At 44.8% G+C, this 20,089-nt stretch overlaps 1 protein-coding gene across 2 annotated transcripts in view; it reads right to left on the bottom strand.

The window, feature by feature from the left end:
- DMXL1 (Dmx like 1) overlaps positions 1-20,089 on the bottom strand; it is a 2,236,090-nt gene that overhangs the window by 1,628,941 nt on the left and 587,060 nt on the right. For both annotated transcript variants that reach the window (XM_086961064.1, XM_086961065.1), the window contains exon 10: positions 11,300-11,515. In XM_086961064.1, the coding sequence (XP_086817190.1) occupies positions 11,300-11,515 (216 nt within the window). The remainder of the gene's footprint in view (positions 1-11,299; positions 11,516-20,089) is intronic.

Genomic DNA, 20,089 nt, shown 5'->3' with positions numbered 1-20,089 from the left:
TCTACAAGTGTGAGTAGACTTGGCTTTTTCAGATGCAGGAAATGCAAGGCTTTTTGAGCTAGTTGTAATAGGATTGAATATGAAACACCATTGGGTAATAAGAAATGCATAAATGAACATCGGACTTGAAGATCAAGTCATGTAGTTCACATTCGAGTGTGTCCATGGGGAAAATGATATGTTGGCTATACCATTATCCAGAGGGGAAAAAAAACAGAGTACACAAGCACTTGGGGCAATACAGAACAAGGACTGCCATTCCCAATTTTACTCTGTAAAAAAAAAAACTCGAATAAGATGATTAACTCTGATTGGCTCGTATCCCGGTCACATGAACGGAAAACTGGCCAATGAGAGGGCTGCTATACTCGCGCTGATCAATATGAGACTTGCTCTGTGCACAATAAAGTTTTCTACGTTTCAAGTCATAGAATAGCGATTATCACGCTGGCTTATAGAATAATTAAATATAAAGATAAATGAAAATAAACAAACAAAACAATCCGAATGACAATTTGAATAATCAACCAGAAGGATGGATAAACATCCATACGCGTAGGCAAGGCTGAAGCAAGGCTGAAGCACCGTGTATTCGAGTTGATACTGATGCTAATAAAAGTAATGCTATTGGTGAGACGCTTTGCTAATGCCGGCAACATTTGGAATGTGGAAATGAAGATTGCTAAAGGCGTTTTTCGTCTGATATGTAAGTCAATTTTACTGTGAACAAATCGTTTTCTTATAAACTATAACTAATACCTAAAAAGAGTTTCATGTAAAGCGCGCCGTTTGCTCTCATCTTATTTTTCAGTTGTGCATTATTGAAGAACTTTTGAACATGAGCACATGTGAGTGCCTAGTTGGCATTATTATTATCATTTTTGTGACGAGCAACCTCCTCTGCTATAGTGAATGAGGGGGCAGTGTACAAGTGAGAGTGAGCCTAAGCGTGGGTATCTGGTAGGCTGAGTAAAGTGTGGCTAATCAGGTATGCTGGCCCAGTGTGGTGCAAGGCTTTGTATGTGTTCGTGAGAAGTTTGAATTGGCTGCGATTGTGAATGGGGAGAAAGTGGAGCTCTGTGGTAGAGTGAGTTGTGAGTGCAGATTGGGAGGTTGAGTAGAAGTCTTGTGGCGGCGTTTTGGGTGGCATGAAGTCTGTGTAGGTGGTGCTTGGAGATTCCAGCTAAGAGTGCATTGCTGTAATCTGCTTGTAACACTGCATTCTGGTGTTCTGTGACAGACACTGGAAGATCTTTCATAGCAGACAAAGGATATTGAAGCATTGACTTGTGCCATCATGTTGAGCGTGTCGTCTAGGATGATGTTTGGTGGCGGTGGTCCTAGCTCTTTTTCTCACCAGGTGGCATTCCACGGGGAGGTACAGTTTCCGAAGATCAGTACTTCCATCTTGACGAAGTTGAGCTTCAAGCAGTTGGTTCTCATCCATTCTGCTACCATGGTCATGCAATTAGTGAAGTAGACTCTGGTGGTGGTAATTTTGTCTGTCAGGGAGAGGATGAGTTGGGCGTCATCAGAATTGCAGGTCAGGATGATGCTGGCAAGCGGAGTACTTTGTAAAAGCTTGCATATAGGATCTTTCTTTTCAAAATTCCCACCAGGGAAGTATGCTGTTTTGTTCACCATCTAGGAAGATGTCATCACCTTCCAACTGCCAACACTTGGGTTTGGTTGCAAATGATACCAATTACCATAGGCTACTTGGGCTTCATGATGTTGGGGTTTAAGCTGTGATTTGACATTGATATGATGTTTGAGAAACACTTATGGTGCCTGTGAAACTTGAAATATCCTTCTTCACATTGCCAACTCTCACTGTTTGGAGGTACTTATGCATGTTTATTTAATCTTACACAGTAGGTTTACTTGCCTCCCTCTCTCGAAGAGCCTTCGGATCATTTTCTTACAAGATGAACAGTCCTCGACGTCGTGTCTGAACTTAAACACCAAACGCAGCACTCATGTGGATCTGTAATGGACATCATCTTGCCGCACTCCCCACAGGGCTTGAATCCGGTCTTCTTTGTAGACATCTTGACACAAAGAAGCAAACAGGACACCGAAATGAAACAACCAGTAACAAAGTTGCCAATAGCTACAGAGGATCCCAAGAAACCGTTAGCGTCGACGACGTGGAAAAAAGGGAACAGACGTCATCACGCCGGCGTGGGCCTATTATGGAGTCGGTGACGTCAGCGGAGCCGCGCACGGTATCATGCCTCTGTGACGTCGCCCACGTCGGCACAAAGCCACAAAAAGAATTTCCAAATGTTGCTGACGCAAGGGGATATTCACAAGGTGAGGAATCCACTGGCAGATGTATCTATCAGAAGGCACAGTGCCAGTTTTTGTTGAACATGCTTTCATTTTCCATGCTATTAGTTTGCAATGCAGCCTGTAGGTTAACAATGTCTTCTATGTGCAATTTTTGCCCCTTATGAGTGTTTTACTCATTAAAGGACAGAGTTTAAGTGCTAATTGCCCTCATGTGTCTTTTATATATTGGCAAATGCAAGTGTTTTATATATGCAACTACATTGTTTAGCCTCCATATATATATATATGTAGAGCTGTACATATATGGTTTCCATACATAATTTTTATATTATTTCCGGAATTACCGCACATGGGCGGGAATATTCAGTGCTTATGACTATTGATGAGGATCCCCTGGAAGAGAAAGGTCTTTTTCTCACAAGGAGATGGGAGTGTGCCCAATGCCAAGATAGATTTTTTCTGTACACCATTAATCTTCTTGAGTGTGCTGCCTGGTGTTCAGTGGGCCTTTCTGCTGTTACATGAGGGACAATTTAGAACACAGAAGCATCAATAGGCAGAAAGAGCTTTTCCTCAAGGAAAACAGGTGAGTGGGTACCGATGTCAGAGCTAGCAAGTCTCCCACTTAATTTATCTTTAATACTTTCTCCAGCTACCTAGTGAGCGGTCAGTCCCTCTGGGGTGTGCAGATCAGGTATAAAATCCACAATCTGTCACAACCTGACTCATTCACTCACATTGCCCTCCAACACAATGAGGTGATCCACCCAGGAATCTTTCTGACATGCTTGCTGATTAACTCCACAATGGAAACCACCTAAACCATTCGATCCATTCACTCAGAAGCTCCATTGAACTCCTGTTTACATTTCATCTTCACCAGAGGACTCAACCTCATCTGCTCTGCACTCAGCATGATCCTCAACAACTCCACTCACGACACCAACCTTCCTGGAAGCCTGGAAACATACCATCATTCCCCTACTAAAAAATCCCTCAGCAGACCTGAAGATACTGGACTACTAAAGACCTATACAACCACCTCTCCTTGACCCTTCCTAATCTGACTTCAGGCCCAACCACAGTGCCAAAACCACCCTCATCATCTCTTGCCACAGTTTGCATGATCATGGGCAGGGGAGACATGGCAGCTCTCATGCTGCACCAACTTTTGACACTATCTCCCACCCCATCCTTAATTTCATCCAATGCCTCCATGACCATGTCGTAAGAGGACCTGCTCTCGAACAGATCTGCTGCTTCCTCATGGGGTGCACCCAGTCAGTCAACTTTCCACCATACACTTCTACAGCCACCCTGGCTACAGTGCCACACATCAAGTAAACCAGAACAGGAGGGCAGTCCTTCATTCCAGCGGCCAGGGCATGGAACATCCTCCCTCTCCACTGCCGGCAGACAACAACTCTCTCCAAGTTCATGAAGGACTTCAAGACCTGGCTCTTCAACGAACCAGAGTGAAAATCCTGGAGCGGCTGTTCCACAGTTTGATGCTGTGGAGGAAACATTTTATCATGTGTTTTGGGATAGCCCCAAGCTCCAAGAGAACTGAAAGTTGATTTCATATGAGCCAACTGCCTTTGTAGACGGTGAGGTCCCTCTCAACCCATTCTCTATACTTTTGGGTGTTCCATGCAATATTAATCTACCAGGTAAACAAGTTTTGTTGGGTCAAAGGGATGTGATGCAGATGAGGGGATCCTCAATGATGCCCACTAAGGACCAGTTGGTAATGGGGATGGGCAGGGGCATGAGTGCAAAAAAGATGGGGTATGCCAGTCTGGGCTGTCCCAAGAAATGTAATCAAGTTTTGAGGCATTGGTATGCAAGCCGTGGTGGGGGTGCTTAATTTGTAAAATATGAAGTGCAGGTGCTGAAATGTTTCTCGGAGGCCACACCTACTTTTTCTGGCCCCACCCACTCCCTCCACTGGCTCCACCCACTTACTATATTAGCTCCACCCACATCTTCAACTGGCACTGCTAAAAGTCAGGTGTAATACCTGATCTGAATTTCAGAAAGGGAGCCCAGGCCAGAATGCATAGAAATGTCACACATCAGCACCAATGCGATAAACCATGGAAATGTGTGTGTCACACATAAGCATCCATTCCAGGCCATAAACCATGGAAATGTCACACATAAGCACCCATGCCAGAAAGCATGGAAATCTCACACATAAGTACTCAGACAAGGAAGCTTGGAAACGTCACACAATTTTCAGAGTGTTGGGGCTGCCCTCAATGTTACGTCACTGAAGAAATCATAAGCTTGTGAAAAATCTAAACATCACACTAAAGACAAACATAGCAAATGAGCCTTGTCCATTCCGACGGAGGTGGTGAGGGTGTGGTTAGGTATGTTGCAGTGGAGCAGCTTGTTGTGGTGTTGGTGAACTATATGAACCAAATCTTTCCACAATCCTAAACTCACCAACTCCAAGTGTCTCAACTTCCTGCTCTATCCAGTACTGTGGTAGAATTCCAGCATATTGGCTGATGCTTTGGACAGGTGAGTAGCTACAAGACATTACCAGTTGTTATTTGTTAATGATATGCATGTAGTAATAGGCTAGCTCTATCAAACAAAAGTGAAGCAAAGTTAGTCATGTGAGCAAGGCAGGTTGTGTAGGAACCCTACTCCTGCAGTCACATTCAGTTTGTTTACTTTGGTACCTCTAGGTCTTGACACTTAAACTTCAGGCAATCTCAGGAATGGACTGGCGAGGTGAGCTCAGCTGCCCTCCCTCGAAATGGGGAAACCTCACTTACCCAGATCGTAAAAGCAGACCAGTGCCTTGGGTTAAGCAAGGCCTCAAGGGAACTTTGCAGGCAGCATGTAGGCCAGGCCTGTGTTTAATGGTAAGATGAGTGAAACTGCAAGCTATCCCATTTCCTGAGCCTATCCCAGAGATGCAGTGCTGGCAGAGATTCTTTGTTGAGCTTCCTGCAATAGCTGTGTATTGTAGCTACTATTAGGTGTGTATCAGTGAAGGATAACTTTACATCTATGTTCTGGCGTGACCATCTGTGCAGACTTATTTAACACAGCAAACTTACACATTTGAAAAATAAACTTCAATGTAATGACATTCGGGAGTATGAATCCAAGGCCTAAGGTATTATAGATAATTTGGACTAGAGTTTTGCTGCGGGCCACACTGGAGAAATATTTTTTCTACGCAGCAAAAATAGATCACATTTTCACCACAACCTTGTTGTCCTAAAAATTACAAACATCTCTCAAAGTTGTCGAACAATCACAGACATGTAACGCCCTGTTTGGGAACGTAATGCAGCAGAGTCCTCAGTATTCTTTCTCTCTCTTACTCGCTTCTATTTTTCTCTCTAACCCCCACACCCTCTGTCTACCTCTAACACTAATTGTCTTTACTTTCTCTCTACCTATTTCTCCCTCAACACCCTGTCTTTCTATATATCTTTCCTTCTCTCCTCACCAATCTCTTGCTCCGTCATCTCTCTCTCTTGGTATCTGACCTCACAGCTCACCCCTCTTTACCTCTGTCTCTCTCTGCTGCCCACCCTTTCGCCCTTCCCTCTTCAAAGTTATTCTTCACCTCACCTTCCTCTTGCTACCATGGTTCTGTGGCTGGTGGTAATAAGGAAGTGAAGAAAGTAAAGGCATAAATACATTATTAAGCCCCAGGTATTTCCTTAGTAGGCACATAATGCAGCTCTGTCGGCCTCCGCCATAAATAAAAGCAAGCAATTTTTAGGAAAAATAAATCCGCATGAACTACTCAAGAAAGCCAGTGGCACGAAGATTCTACTGGACGGGCCGCCTCTTTTAATCAAATGCTTAGGTGATGCCCGAACCGCGCGATATGGATTGCTTCGAAGTTCAAATTAAATTAATGGAGGACACTGCGAGGGCGGCTGATGCTGACCTTCTCCGGTCAGTTGTTTTTGTACATAATCTTTAATATATACTAAGGCACGGCACAATTACACTACAAATTTACAAGCACAAACCATGGCACACTGCACACTTTAAGAGCCTTTAAGATTATGGGCTCATTCTTTAGGTGTGCAACTACGTACTTGCTGGTAGAAAAAAAGGCAACCAGTTTATTTAACATCCTGCTTTTCATGATATCAAGGAAGCTGGAGCTAAAAGTCTTCCAAGGCAGTGCAAGCAGGAACCTCAATCGGTCGGTCTATAGGCCTCTCACTGATCTTTTAATATAAGAACCTAAATATTTGGATTTATACTAAAGCTCTCAACTGCTCAAATGTCAGGCCATGGAGCCATGGCCGTCACGCATCACCCACAGCTAGAGGTTGTAATTTCCTGTCTGTGCCATCCCCGAAAGTGGGAATTCCAGCCAGGACTGCCAGAGAAGCGAGACAGGATGATGGCATCTGTACTGGATGGCATGGCACTGGTCCAGGATGCTGGTGCCTGTGAACTTATGATGTGGGGAAAAACACCATTTTGGAAAGGAAACCTGATCTTTGTGATACAGAGAATAATATATTCCTTCCCATCCTAAGGCTTTCCATTCAGTTATTCAATCATTCATAGGCACAGGCTAGAGGTAGATTGCATTAATGTGCATGGGTGATAGGCAATTGAGGATTTGCATTTCTAAAGATCGGCCAGGGGGATATTTACTTTTGTAGCAGTCGGTTGTTGAAAATGTCTTTAAGTGCACTTTTTAATTGTTGCAAATTAGGCTGCAAAATTTCCATTACTGCCTCAAATTGATGTAATTTGGCCCCATTATTGCAAGTTGGCCTCTGCCGACACTGTGGAACTGCGGTCTGTAGGCGAGAAGTGAGCATGGACTGGAGTATGGCCTGCAGGCAGCTTGTCAATAGAAGCTATTTCTATTCCCTACTAACGGACTAGAAAACTCTCAAAAGAGTGCATTTGCTCTTTTGAAATGTATTTTTCAAAACGGTCCAAAGTGCCAAGGATGTGGCCCCTGTGCACTAGAAACTCCCTACCTTTCTTGTTAGATCATTTAATGGGATCGTTGGCAATCCAGTGGGATATTCTTGAAAATGGACATTTAACACAAAATAAGTGTTCGTAGCAAATCATCATGGGAGGCCCACTTACAAACTCACAAAGACTCGACACCCGTCAAACCTTTCTACGTCTATTTTCATTACACATTTATTAAATGTATTACTTTCTCTGTAGATATTTTATTTTCGCCAGTTTCACATTTTGAAGTACCTGCCTTCGTGCACTGACGTGTATCATTTGTCCAATTGTTTAAAAAACCTGTTCATAAGATCGGTTTTCCCAGTTAATTATTGCTAAAATATGCATCCTAACATTGCTAAACTTGTATTCTCTAGTATATGAGCTCCACTGCAAAGATCCGTAGGCACGGAGGGCTTTCGCCTGCTGTGTACTCACAATGCACCAGTACTGTGTCTGTGCTGCATTTAAACCATGCTCAGTCAGTCGCATGCTTGCAAACTTTTTGCAAGAAGTGCTTTCACAAAGATGGGGGGCGGACTGCCGGTGCGTGCACGGTCCTTGCACAAGGTTTCAACGTTAAAGCCTAGAATCAGTCTAGAATATGTCTGGCCAGGACTCCGGAGGACTGCCAGGAATCAGGATGCCACCAAGCATTTGAGCGAGTCGCGAGTGAGGGCAAACTATTTTTTAATACAATTCTTTTGATGCGCTCAAGTTGATTATTGCAGTGAAGGCGTGTGTGATGTGACGCCTCGGAAATTCGGACGGAGCGTTATTTTACAGTTCATGGTTTGATTTTAGTAACTCTATGCAGACGCATACTAAACATAATTGTTTGTTTTGTACCATGATGGAAGTTACAGGGGATGCCTCTGCTTGCCTATCCTTCAGACAATGCCCGGGGTTACTCTGAGCAGCTTGTTGACCGTGAGACGATGATTACCATACATGAGAAAGTGAAACCAAACTGTGGGAACCTAATTCGTGCGTGACTGCGCGCCATGTTTGGACAAACCAGTGAACCTGCCAGGGGCTTTTAACTTAAACACCAGTACTGCGGCGCTGGCAGGAAGTCGGTGGACAGCTAAGGGCGGTACACTGACTTATCTGAATCTGAATCACATCCTATTAATCGTATCTGGTATGAATGATATCTTATAGAGCCGCCGGAGGCAAGCTGCCTGCCTGCCTCCCACCTCGCCGGTGATCTGACAACTGGACCGTCACGCCACCATGCTCCCCCCCAAAAAACAGCGTTGGTTTGGGCACGCCAGGAATAGCATATTATAGGAATTGCAATGGCATTGCTAGTTAGTTAGCTAAATTGGCTACGCCTGCTAGTAGTACTGAGTTTGTTTACTCCTTACTTCTTACCGTTACTCTCGTGGTGGGCCGGCCGTCACTGCCTTTAATAACGGAATGATGATTACCAGTGATTAGGCGGTCTGGTGCTTGCTACCACCAGACCGTAATGTACTGCTGGCTGATCGATGCCTGCATAGCACAGGCTGCCCTGCCCTCAATGTCATCTTCGGTCGGCCGGGTCGGGACTCGCTCTGGCTGACTTCAAAGGCGACAATGACTCGTGGTGATCTCCGGTGGTAATGCTGGGTCATGGTAATGTAGAGAAAATCTGCGCACGCACCCTACGACGCGCACAGCCAGCCCCTACCCCCATCACAACCAAATCAATCAGTGTCAGTGTGTGTGTCCTGCCTGCCCGCCCGCCCACCTGCAAGTGGAAACAGTGCAAACGGACTAAATTTGAACTAAGGGCCGTGGCCGCGCCCGCGCCGCCTTGTTCAACATATTTATTATTATTAATTTATTTAAATCGTATCTTGGACTCAGCCTCAGGGCAGGCTAAGTGACTAAGAAGTCTCACAGCCGCCAGCAACACTGTTAACTGCCGTCAGTTACTTGCGAGGCGTGAAAAACATGCTGCGAGTACAGTAAGGTACATTTTTATAAAACATCAAGATGTGACTTGAGTTCCAAGTGCATAGACCCGGCCCTGATAATTATGTGCCGGTGCTAAGCACCGGAAAGCTCCGGCACAAATTAAGCACTGGGTGTACTGGATACTGGTTATCCCGGTGTTGTGCTCGACTCACTGAATATCCTGGCACCCATGGGTCAGGACAAAAGAAGAGGTGCGTTGAACTCGAGAGGCCTGAGGCTTATTCCTGCTCAGATATAACAGATGTCCACCTCGCCCAGACACAAGAGATCTTGCTATGAACCAGACTTAACTTGCAAGACTGCTTATAAGCCATCATGGAAAGGATATGCAATTTTCAGAAAATCCCCATTAAAAATTATTTTTAAAAAATTAAATCAATGCAGTGATATCATCCGGTTTCCATACTCTCCAAGTCCTCAAAATTATCTTCACATTGCTCCCTCTTGACACCCGAAAGAATAGTCACCTAGGCACTGAAAACAGGAAAACTGGACTACAGCAATACTCTCTACATTGGCATCTCTGTTCACTTCACCAAACGTCTCCAGGTCATCCAAAATGCAGCAGCCAGCCTCGCACTCCAACTCAGCAACCACTTCAAAAACCTACACTGGTTCCCAATACACAAACATGCTTGTTTCAAACTACTCACTAACAAATACAAGGTGCTATATGATTTTGGTACCACCTACCTAAACAGCTGCCTCTGCATCCACACTCTGACCAGAATCCTCAACTTGGTCAACCTCCTCCTAACTCACATCCAATGCATCCACAGAGCTAGAGCCAGCAGTCAAGCTTTCTTGTACCTTGCTCTTAAAGCTTTGTAAGCCTTACCCTTGCATATCAACGCTGCTAACTCTCTCCTTGAGTTTCAAAAGAAACTCAAAACCTGGCTTTTCAACTAGGTCCCAGGATGGGTACGACATGTCTAATTCTTCAGGCGGGAGGATACCCACCTGTATCATATTGCACCATGCAAATAAACATAGCCTAACATGACTTGATGGGAAGTATGCTACCTCTGAAAAAACAAACCCTTGGTTTCAGTCTCCTGGAGCAGGCAGACTGAAGACAAACCTCTCAATCTTCCCTCCGGGAGCTCAAGGGCCGTTTGTGACTGCAGAGGTGGGGGTTGAGCAAGGGCCCAGACCCAGGGGCACTCCCAGACAAACAACCTCCATGTTGCCAGTGATGCTCTAAACCCACCTGTAGCAAGAATATTTGGGTTGAACTCCCCATGGTGCCACTGTCAGGTGGTTGAACGGCTGGTGTCTGTATTCGTCTTACAGTGGTTGGTGCGATTAAATCACAATGGATGTCAATGGTACCACTTACAGGTTCATAGGCGCTATGGAGGTTTTTCCAGGCCCACGCTGACAGATGGAAAGGTTCAGGTGGTGTTAAATCTTCTAAAAATAATTCCTTAAATCTACTGAATTCTGCAATGCCAATTTATCAGACTGTTCATCCTCCTCCAAAAACACTGTGATCTTATGGCAAGCATCTCCCTGGCCAATCTCATCACATGCCTGTCATGGTATGTAAAAAAATAGTTTGCTTCTTTTATCTTAGACTCTATGCATATATGTTTTAAGTGCATATATGTTCCCCATACTTCGTATTTGATGCATAGCAGATTACCCCACTCCAAATCTTACTTTTCATAACATTCAAAATGATGGACAAGTCTACTGTTCCCAAGTAATACTGAAAATACATCTGTATACAATTCCTTAATGCTGCTACAAATGTATACCCATTCTGAAGAATTCAGTTACAGATACATCAGCCACTGCCCCAAATTCACTCCTTCTAATTAAAAATGTATGAAAACATTGGCTTGAACAGAAACCATAATTACACGAATCCCTGAACGCAACACATTCTCCAAAACAGAATATCTGTATATGCGAGGGTGGGCTGATTAAATGGGCACTGAAATAGTTCAAAGCTCCCTAATGGTGCTAATATATTCCTAACATTGATGATACAATGTATATTCCAATGTATGGATAGTTACCAGCATTACAATGGTTGCTTGTTGCATACACAAAAGCTGCTTACCTTCATCTGATTTGTCAATTGTCTGGGTGGAATCCTCAGTACTTGCCTCTGAAGAATGTAGTTCGAAGCTTGATTTCTTAAGATTCTGTAAAAAAACTTCTGTTGATAGTGTGAAATGTAGTTCTTTATTATTAAGCCAGTGCACTACAAATGGTCCATTCTTGTCCTCATTCTCATTTAGGCTCAGTGACGTGATGGATGGCAGCAGGGGAATGTCTACAAGGAAATACATAAAACAAATTTCATTATACAAATCCAATGTGCAGCAGTTCTATTCTCAATATAACACATATTATAAGGTAATCCTAGTTCTCTACAGGGGTATTCTCGTCAAAGTCATAGGCACTGAATATTCACGCCATGCGCAGGGATCACAGAAATAATAAAAAAATATATATGAAAACATATATATACAGCTCTATATATATATAAATATATACATTTTTTCACATATGAATGCAGCCACTTTAAAAAAAAGAGGCTAATCAATGCAATAATAAGTAACTGTTTTTGCAACCATATACTATGTAATATAGGACTACAGGAGGGCAAGCATTACGTAAACTCTTTTTAATGAGCAGAATTAACACCAAACTGCAAAAAACCCGCATTGTTAGCCTACTGGCGGATTTGAAAACCAATATCAATAGAAAATTAAATCAATTGTAACACAAACATTTGACACCGTGCCTTTAAAGCAGCCATGACCCCCAGCTTCCCTTCATGCCTCAGGGGTGACAGATAGGTCAGTTGTTCTTTGCGGGGACCCGAGAGTCAGGGTACATACATATACAGTACAGAAGTCTCATTTGACTTGGGGGGGGGGGGGGAGCTTGCTTATGACTTTGATTAGGATACCCCTGAAAGAGAACTAAGATTTCTCTTCCAGGGCATCCTCATCAACATTCATAACCAATGAATTGAATAGCAAGCCCAACCTCCGCCTGTGGGCAAATGAGCAGAAATAACCAAATACACAAAATAAATCCATTCAGCTTTGGAACAAATTTATCAAGGCAGCCTGACCCACTTGAGTGTCCGCTTTGGTATCTAAATCAAGACAATAGTGCCTAGTAAATGTATGTATCGATCTCCAAGTGGCTGGCTTGCAGATCTCAGAACTTATTAAGTCTTCAATTTTCAGGTCTAAAGAGTGAAGGGACTTCTCACCTGGTGTAGAGGGGTTAGGAAAAACAGAAAGTAGCGAGATGGGTTGTTTGACATGGAAATCCGACACTACCTTCGGAAGGAAGGAGAGGTGGGTTCTCAAAACAATTCTATTGAGATGAAAGACTGTGTATGGTTCTTTCGAGCAGAGAGCTTGGATCTCGCTCACCCTGTGAGCTGAAGTAATTGCCACCAAAAAAGCTGCCTTCCAAGTTAGGTGCTGGAGGGTTGCTTTGTGGATAGGTTAAAATGGGGAAACCATCAGCTTAGATAGAACCAGATTCAGCTCCCAAGGGGGCAAAGGAGGTTGAAAAAGAAGGTAGACCTTCATTAACCCCTGCAAGAAATCCTTCACTACCTGCAGCTGAAAGAAAGAAGGCTGAGAAGGGGCCTGCCTATGTGCAGTAATTGCAGAAAGGTGCACTTTATGGAAGAGAATTTTAGACCTGCCTTAGCTAAGTAAAGCAGGTAAGGTAAAACCACATCCTCCTGCCCCCTGGTAGGATGGTAATTATTTTGCACAAACCACAAATAGAAACGCTTCCATTTACAAGCACAGTGTCTTGCAGTCCCGAGGGAGTCCTAAATGACCATATTGGAGGACCTCAGGAGCCATGCTGCCAGGTTCAGTGATGGAAGGTTGGGGTGATGAATGCTCCTGTTCATCTTGGACAGCAGGACCGGTCTGCACGACAATCTCTTGTGTGGACGTTCTGATAGGTGCAGAAGGTCCGGGTACCACCAATGCCGTGGCCAGTCCGGGGCGATCATAATCATCCTCCACTCGGCGTGGGACAGCTTGGTCACAAACTTCGGGATGAGAGGAAGGGGAAGAAAAGCGTAAACAATGCTTCCTGACCAATTGACCAAAAGAGCATTCCCGCTCGACCCTGGTCGATAGAACCTTGAGGCGAAGTCACTGCATTTTTTGTTTGTGTCGTCCGCGAAAAGGTTGATGGATGGACGACCCCATCCTCTGAAGATTTCTTCGACAACTTTGTCGTTTAGAACCCAGTCCTGCTGGTCCTCGAAGTGACAAATGAGAGTGTATGCTTGTGAGTTCTGCTCCCCCGGTAGGTGTATTGCTGTAATTGTCAGATCCCTTGCCAGGAGCCAATGCCAGAGAGCTTGGGCTTCCAGAAAGAGACCACGATTGTGGCGCTCACTGCATGGTCAGACAGTATATGGTGGTCGCATTGTCTGTCTGAACTAGAATGGAGCTGGTCTGAATGGATGGGAGTAAAGCCTTGAGGGCTAAATGGACCGCTCGTAGCGCCAGAATGTTGATGTGGTACAATTGTTCTTCTTTTGACCATTGACCTTGAGTCTGGAGGGACTTTATGGGTGCTCCCCAACCCTGGAGGGAAGCATCTGTGATAAGCGATTGTGTCGGAGGAGGCTGATGGATCAGAACCTCCACCAACAGATTCTCCTGTCGCATCCACCAAGGAATTGATGCTCTGGCTGTTTTCGACAGATGTATCCTGTTGTCCCATTGAGCTGTTTGTTGATCCCACTTGTCCTTCAGATCCTGCTGTAAAGGACGCATCCTTAGCCTGGTGTTGGGAACAAGAAGGATGCAGGAGGCCATCAACCCTAGGAGAGAGGCAACCTGACGTACTGAAATAGAGATGCTGCGCAGAATCCGTTTGCCTTTCAGGGTGATAGAAGACAGTCTCTCCTCCGAAGTAAACACTTTTCCTACTGCAGAGTCTATTGTTGCACCCAGATACTGGATTTTTTGCGTGGGATGCGGAGTCAATTTCTCAAAGTTGACGTGTGTTAGAAATGGGATTTCTGCTTCGCTAAGGCTTGCACCAAAGCCAGGCAGAAACCACCACTCTAGTCAGGGCAAGGGAATTACACACCGAAGATAACCTCTGTGTAATACCTTGTCGTTACAAAATGTGTGTTGATGTTATGTTCAACCTAAGGTTTAGTTAGGATTCAACCTATCTACTTCTGCATGTACCGTTCTAGAATGTCACTCTCTGAGGCCCTTTAAGAATTCTTAGTTGGCAGTTGCTGCTTTGATGCTGTGTGGATAGGACGTTTCTAACATGGATGTAACAACAATAAATCCTCCTTCCTTCAACTTTGGTACCTGGTGTGGTCAACTTTATTACACTGGCGATGATCTGGTTTGAAGAAAAGAACCCTTTCAACAACTATCAAGATCGACCTCATCTACTACTGAAGTGTACTACTCAAAATTGGCCTGATCATTGAACATAAGGAAAAGAAACGTCCTAACACGATCGTTTTATTTGTGGTAAAGCCTTCCTGCTTTCTCATACCACTAACTCAAGGTACTGTAAATTTTTGTTTTGCATGTACACCGCACTAACGTTATATTCCATTCATGCATTTTTTTTTTTTAAAGTCTGCCACCTCACGCTCCATGCTTATGCTTACACCATTGACTGTCTAACTTCATTTTAGACCTTGCGCAGACAAAGCGCTGTTTTAGCTTATTTTTAAATTGAAGCTTACCGCTCCTGTCTTCCTCGGGCACTTTACATTTAAATACTTGTGAGAAGGTGGCCTGATATGCAGTGCTCACTATTCTAGTGAACACTATGTATCAGTCCAGCAACCCTTATTGATGATTGGTTGTAAGTCAACCTTATAGACCAGCTATCCTAGTAGCGTGGATACGAGCAGTCTACGGCTAAAGACTCGAGAGGGCGTGTTAAGCCAGCTGTTTACCACACATATACCCCTTGAACACCAAGTGAAAGGACACCACACAAGTGTTATGAAAATAAACAAGATATTTATTAAGAATCACAACAGCCCTGTACTCTTTATGAGGACAGGGTACTAAGCACAAAACAAAACTCTTACGAAAATACTTAAGTTAGCACAGTATATACAAATGCCCGAGGGGCACGGAAAACCATATACTCTGAAAGTGGAATGCGAAATTACTAGCAGGTAAGTACAGTACTAATAGCCTTTGGAATCGCTAGGACTTGACTATAGAATCGTTAGATTACTTCTAGGAGACCCAGGGGACTCGGGTGCAGTGTGTGCACTCTCACGCGAGATGCGGGACAAAGTCTATGGTAGCTAGGAATTGCAAAGTTAGTGTTCTCGGGCGAACCCGACCTGGTAGGAGGAAAACGAAAGTGGATTCTGACCCTTGGATAGTGAGGCTATGCTGGGGCACCGAAATGCCGAAGTTACCTAGCCCAGGGGCTGCAGCTGCATAGGACTCAAAGGACGTCGGGAATCCTCGTAGACGGACCAGGAGCCTGGAAGAAAGAAGTTGCTGGCAGGCGACCAGTGAAGAAAGTTCGGTGGATCCAAGCCTGGATCGATGGAAGATGACACCTGAAAGCAGAGGGGACCAAGTTCGAGACTACTAGCCAGTAGTCAGTGGGCACCAGGAGGGCACCGGATGGTAGCCACCTCGACCAGGTGAGTGGGTGACGCTGTGACCGCAGATCTCACGGACCAGGAGGCGTTGTCGGCGACCAGGATGGAGGAGCGATCTGTCCCACGATGGATGAAGCTGTCGGCGTCGCTGGACCCAGGATTGGGCAACAAAGCCTTGGCAAATTCAAGCCCACGCGGTGGACCTAAAATGGCGTCTGGAGTGGACCAAGAGGGTCCGGGGTGCCTCTCTTGAAGAAGGAAGCAAGGGCCAGTCTGGAGCAACCAGACCAGCAGCAGTGATGTCGTCGGGCGTCGTGAAGAAGGCCACAAGCCAGCCGGCTAGTAGCCACACAGCGCGGTGAGCACGCAAAAGCAGAAGGGCCCCACGCAGATCGTGGAGATGCTGGAGGGCTGATCTTCGGTGCTGGAGCTGCTCAGGGTTGGGGCTTCTCGGACCCCAAAGCACTCACCAGTGGAAGACTCGGTGGGCTTGTTACAAAGAAGTCGTGCAGTCTTGGCGATCGTCGGTCCCTCGAGGTCTCGTCGCACTCACGGTTCTCAGCTTTGCTGTAGAGGTGAGTAGAAGTCAGAGGTGCCAGGGAAGCCGGGTCTCGTCGAGCTGGGTCGTCGGATTCGTGAAGAAGGACTTGCAGCAGACCGCAGTGTTCTTAGGATGGTGCCTACGGATGCAGGGTGACTACTCCTTAGCCACAAGGGAGAATCTTGAAGAAGGAAATCTTGAAGTCCTTTCGCAGAAAGTCGTGTCTTGATTCCAAAGATGATCTAATTTGAACAGGGGGCCCGCTCCCACCTTTATACTAAAAAAGGGGGCTGACCCGGTGACTAGGTCCTGCCTATGGGTGGGACTAGGAGGGGGGTGGTTACACCCCTCTGCCATGCCGGACTTTCCCCAGGCCAGGGGCTGGTGTGCCCCTGGAACTGGTTCTGACCGGCCTATGCGTAGTGAGCACCGGGGTGCCACTCAGCAGTCACCTTCCTGAAAAGCCCTGCCTACCCAGGATACACAAAACCATGTCTGGGACGGTGCTAGCACCGCCCCGGACAGGAAACCCTTTGTCCAGGCCTCCCTCGCTGGAAGGACTCCCAGCAGCAGGAGGTCAGACTCGTGTCTGTGGTGGCAGCATCCATTTTGTGGAGCTGAGGCTTCAGTTAACTTTAACCGGGGTTCACAGTTACATACATGTCGTGTCCCTCTAGAAGGGTGGAATGCTAACCCCGTCGCCAGAATTGGCGAGGGGTTAGTATTCCAATTCGTATGACACCTTACTCGACATGTTTTGATAAAGCAATACCAAAGTTAGCATTTAACCGCGAGGATTATAATGCACTTAAGAGTATATGGTATGCGATATCATGGAACAGCTATTAGGACTTGGTTCCGCAAGCTGCAGACAGGCTCAGCTCATGCCAGAGCACCATCTCACACGATTCCAAGCACTCTGCCTTCAGGATTGTCAAGGCCTGCCATAGGAGTGACTGATAGGAATCTGTGTGTCCATTTTAGGGTTAGGTATAGGTATACTACACCTACAGCAAAGGGTGATTACACGACTTTGCCCCAGCTGTCATGCAGCCAGTTGTGTCAAATTTAGGAGGCCAGCCAGGGGTGGCATAATACATGCTGCAGCCCCTGGCAGCCCTGGGTACACCTATGCCCTGAGTTACAGGGTCTGATAAGGTGGCCCAGTACCAATTGGTAAATGCACCTAGGGTACATGTTGTAATTTAGAAAGAGAACAGCCAGGCTGTGGGTCTGATTGGCAGGCCCACAGCCAGAGAAAGTCGTATACCAGTGAAACAAAAGCAAAAAATCTGGGTGATCATAGGATTGCAGACCCTACTCTCCTACAATACTCAGCACTTCGGTGATAAACACACCAGTTATTAAGTGTTTGTCAATTCTTTGGATTGGTATGAAGATCTATCTCAGTGAAAGGCACACAGTTTGGTAGGTCTTCTATTTAAATTAAATATAACACTTCAGTGCTAAACACACCAGTCATTACATGTTTGTCAACCAACTTCTATAGAGATAAACTCTGTAGTTTTCAACATTCTTCTTCATTGATAGACACACCAGTTTTAATTTTTCTACAGTAATAATCCCATCTCTGTCAACAATTTTTCAGTTTTACTGAATCATGCAAAACATCACTTCGCCTCCTTTCTTCTTATCTAACCCAGGAGAACCTTCCATTCGTTGGTCGAAATGGAAAAAGGTTTTCCTTAATTACGCAAGTGTGCGGCGTGTCCTTGAGCGCTGAAAGGAAGCCTGCTCTTCTCCTGCACTGTTCAGGGTCAGAGAGTCAGGATGTGTTTGAACACCTACCTGATCTGAATGATGAAGAATCTACTGGACTTAATGAGTCGAGATTTGTCTTAAAAAATTAGACAAACACTATCTTCCGAAAGTAAGTACTGTCTTGGAGAGATACCATGTTGGAAGACGTTGAGGTATATGTTACACACTTGCGGAAATTAGTTTCAACATGTAAATTTGATAATGCACTCTATGAACGCATCCGCGACCAATTTATGTTAGGTTGTAACAGAAAAAGTTAAGGATGAATTGTGGCAGAAGGATGATCTAAAATTAGAAGAAATTATCTCCATTGCTAAATGGCTGGAACACTCCCTTGCCTGTGTTGAAATAATTAAAAAAGAGTCTAATACTAATGTAAATGGTGAAAAAGTACTAAGTGTGATTAAACAAAGTGTTTTGAAATCTAATGACTTAACGAATGTCAAGTTTAAGAAAAACGTTACAGTAAAGTGTTATCGCTGTGACACTGTTGGTCATCTAGCGAATAATAAATCCTGTCCTGCTCTGTCTGCCAAGTGTAAACCTTGTGGTAGAGTAAGTCGCATAGCAACAGTGTGTAGAACAAAAGTATACAAGAAGAATAAACGTGTAAGTTTTTGTACAGAATACTTCAGATTCCGAGTCAGAGGAACTGCATTGTGGTGAGGTTATGGTTCACGCAAACGAAGGTTCCAGTAAAGCCTGGAAGAATCGAGTTGACGGAGTTCAGGTAAATGGTCATACTGGTAAAATGCTCTTTGACTCCGGTGCAAAGATTACGTTAATTCCAAAAAGTTTCTATGAGTCTAGTTTGGTTAATAAGGTTAAGGTTTTTAAACCAGACATTAGACCTTATGGAGGTCAATCTATAAAATTATTTGGTTATTTTTTAGGTGAAATGGAATATAAAGGAAAATTTACCGTTGGAAAAATATACATATCCTGCAGAGGAGACTGTATTATCAGCTAGATCCACCAAGCTGATGTAGGTGTGATGTTAATTCCTGGCGGTGATCCATGTATTGTAATTAAATAATCTTACTTCTCCAACTAGCCAAGTTGAATACAATCCCAGTTGCAAGATTGAGGGTATCACTAAGTCAGTTAAATTTACCCAAATAAAAGACGTATGTTGTGAGTTTGAATACGTTTTCAGGGAAAAGTTGGGGTGTCTTTCAAACTATACTCACAAAATTATTCTTAGAGCTGATTCAGTTCCGGTCTCCTGCAAAGTGCAAATTGTGCCTTGGGCATTAAGAGACTTCATGCGCAGTGAGCTAGAGAAGTTAAAAAAGGAAGGTATCATAGTAGAGACTGAGGCAAGTGATTGGTTAGCTCCGGTCGTTCTAGCACATAAGTCTGCCCAGCCGGATTCACTAGCTTCCGGGGGCAGAGTCAGCACTAGACGCAATTGCAGGCACACGCGGGTAATGGCGGAACCACGCAGCACTGCCTACTGAATCTCGGTAAGGTGACTACACAGAATACTAATTAACCCGATATTTTTCAAATACAGCTCTGAGTCCTGAGGGCCCCCCGACGCAAGCAAGTACTCTCTGTTACAAGGTACGAGAACGTGCTGCGTTTAATAACTAATTCGCATATCTCGCCTAAGAGGCTCCCTGCGTTTCCACGCTTCCCTGAGGCTGCTAGACTTGCTAGATAATAGGTTAACGCGTACTAAGTGAAACGCACCCTTGCCGAATGTGCCCGCTATGTATTTTTATAACTTTGTCGGCAGCGCGATATGTTCAATCCACGCGCTCCTTAGGCGGCATCTCTTTAAAACAACTCACCCACTTTGCTTGCTAGACAAAAGGTTAACGCGCACTATAAGTAACGTACCCTTGCTGAATGTGCCGGCTTTGTACTTTCATTACCCTGTCTGCAGCGCGATAAGCTCAACCCGGTTACACTAC

This window comes from Lissotriton vulgaris, chromosome 3_1, assembly GCF_964263255.1.
Source record: "Lissotriton vulgaris chromosome 3_1, aLisVul1.2, whole genome shotgun sequence".
Classification (NCBI taxonomy): Eukaryota; Metazoa; Chordata; class Amphibia; order Caudata; family Salamandridae; genus Lissotriton; species Lissotriton vulgaris.
The sequence above is the reverse complement of the archived record's forward strand: the minus strand, read 5'-3'. Positions and strand labels throughout refer to the sequence as shown.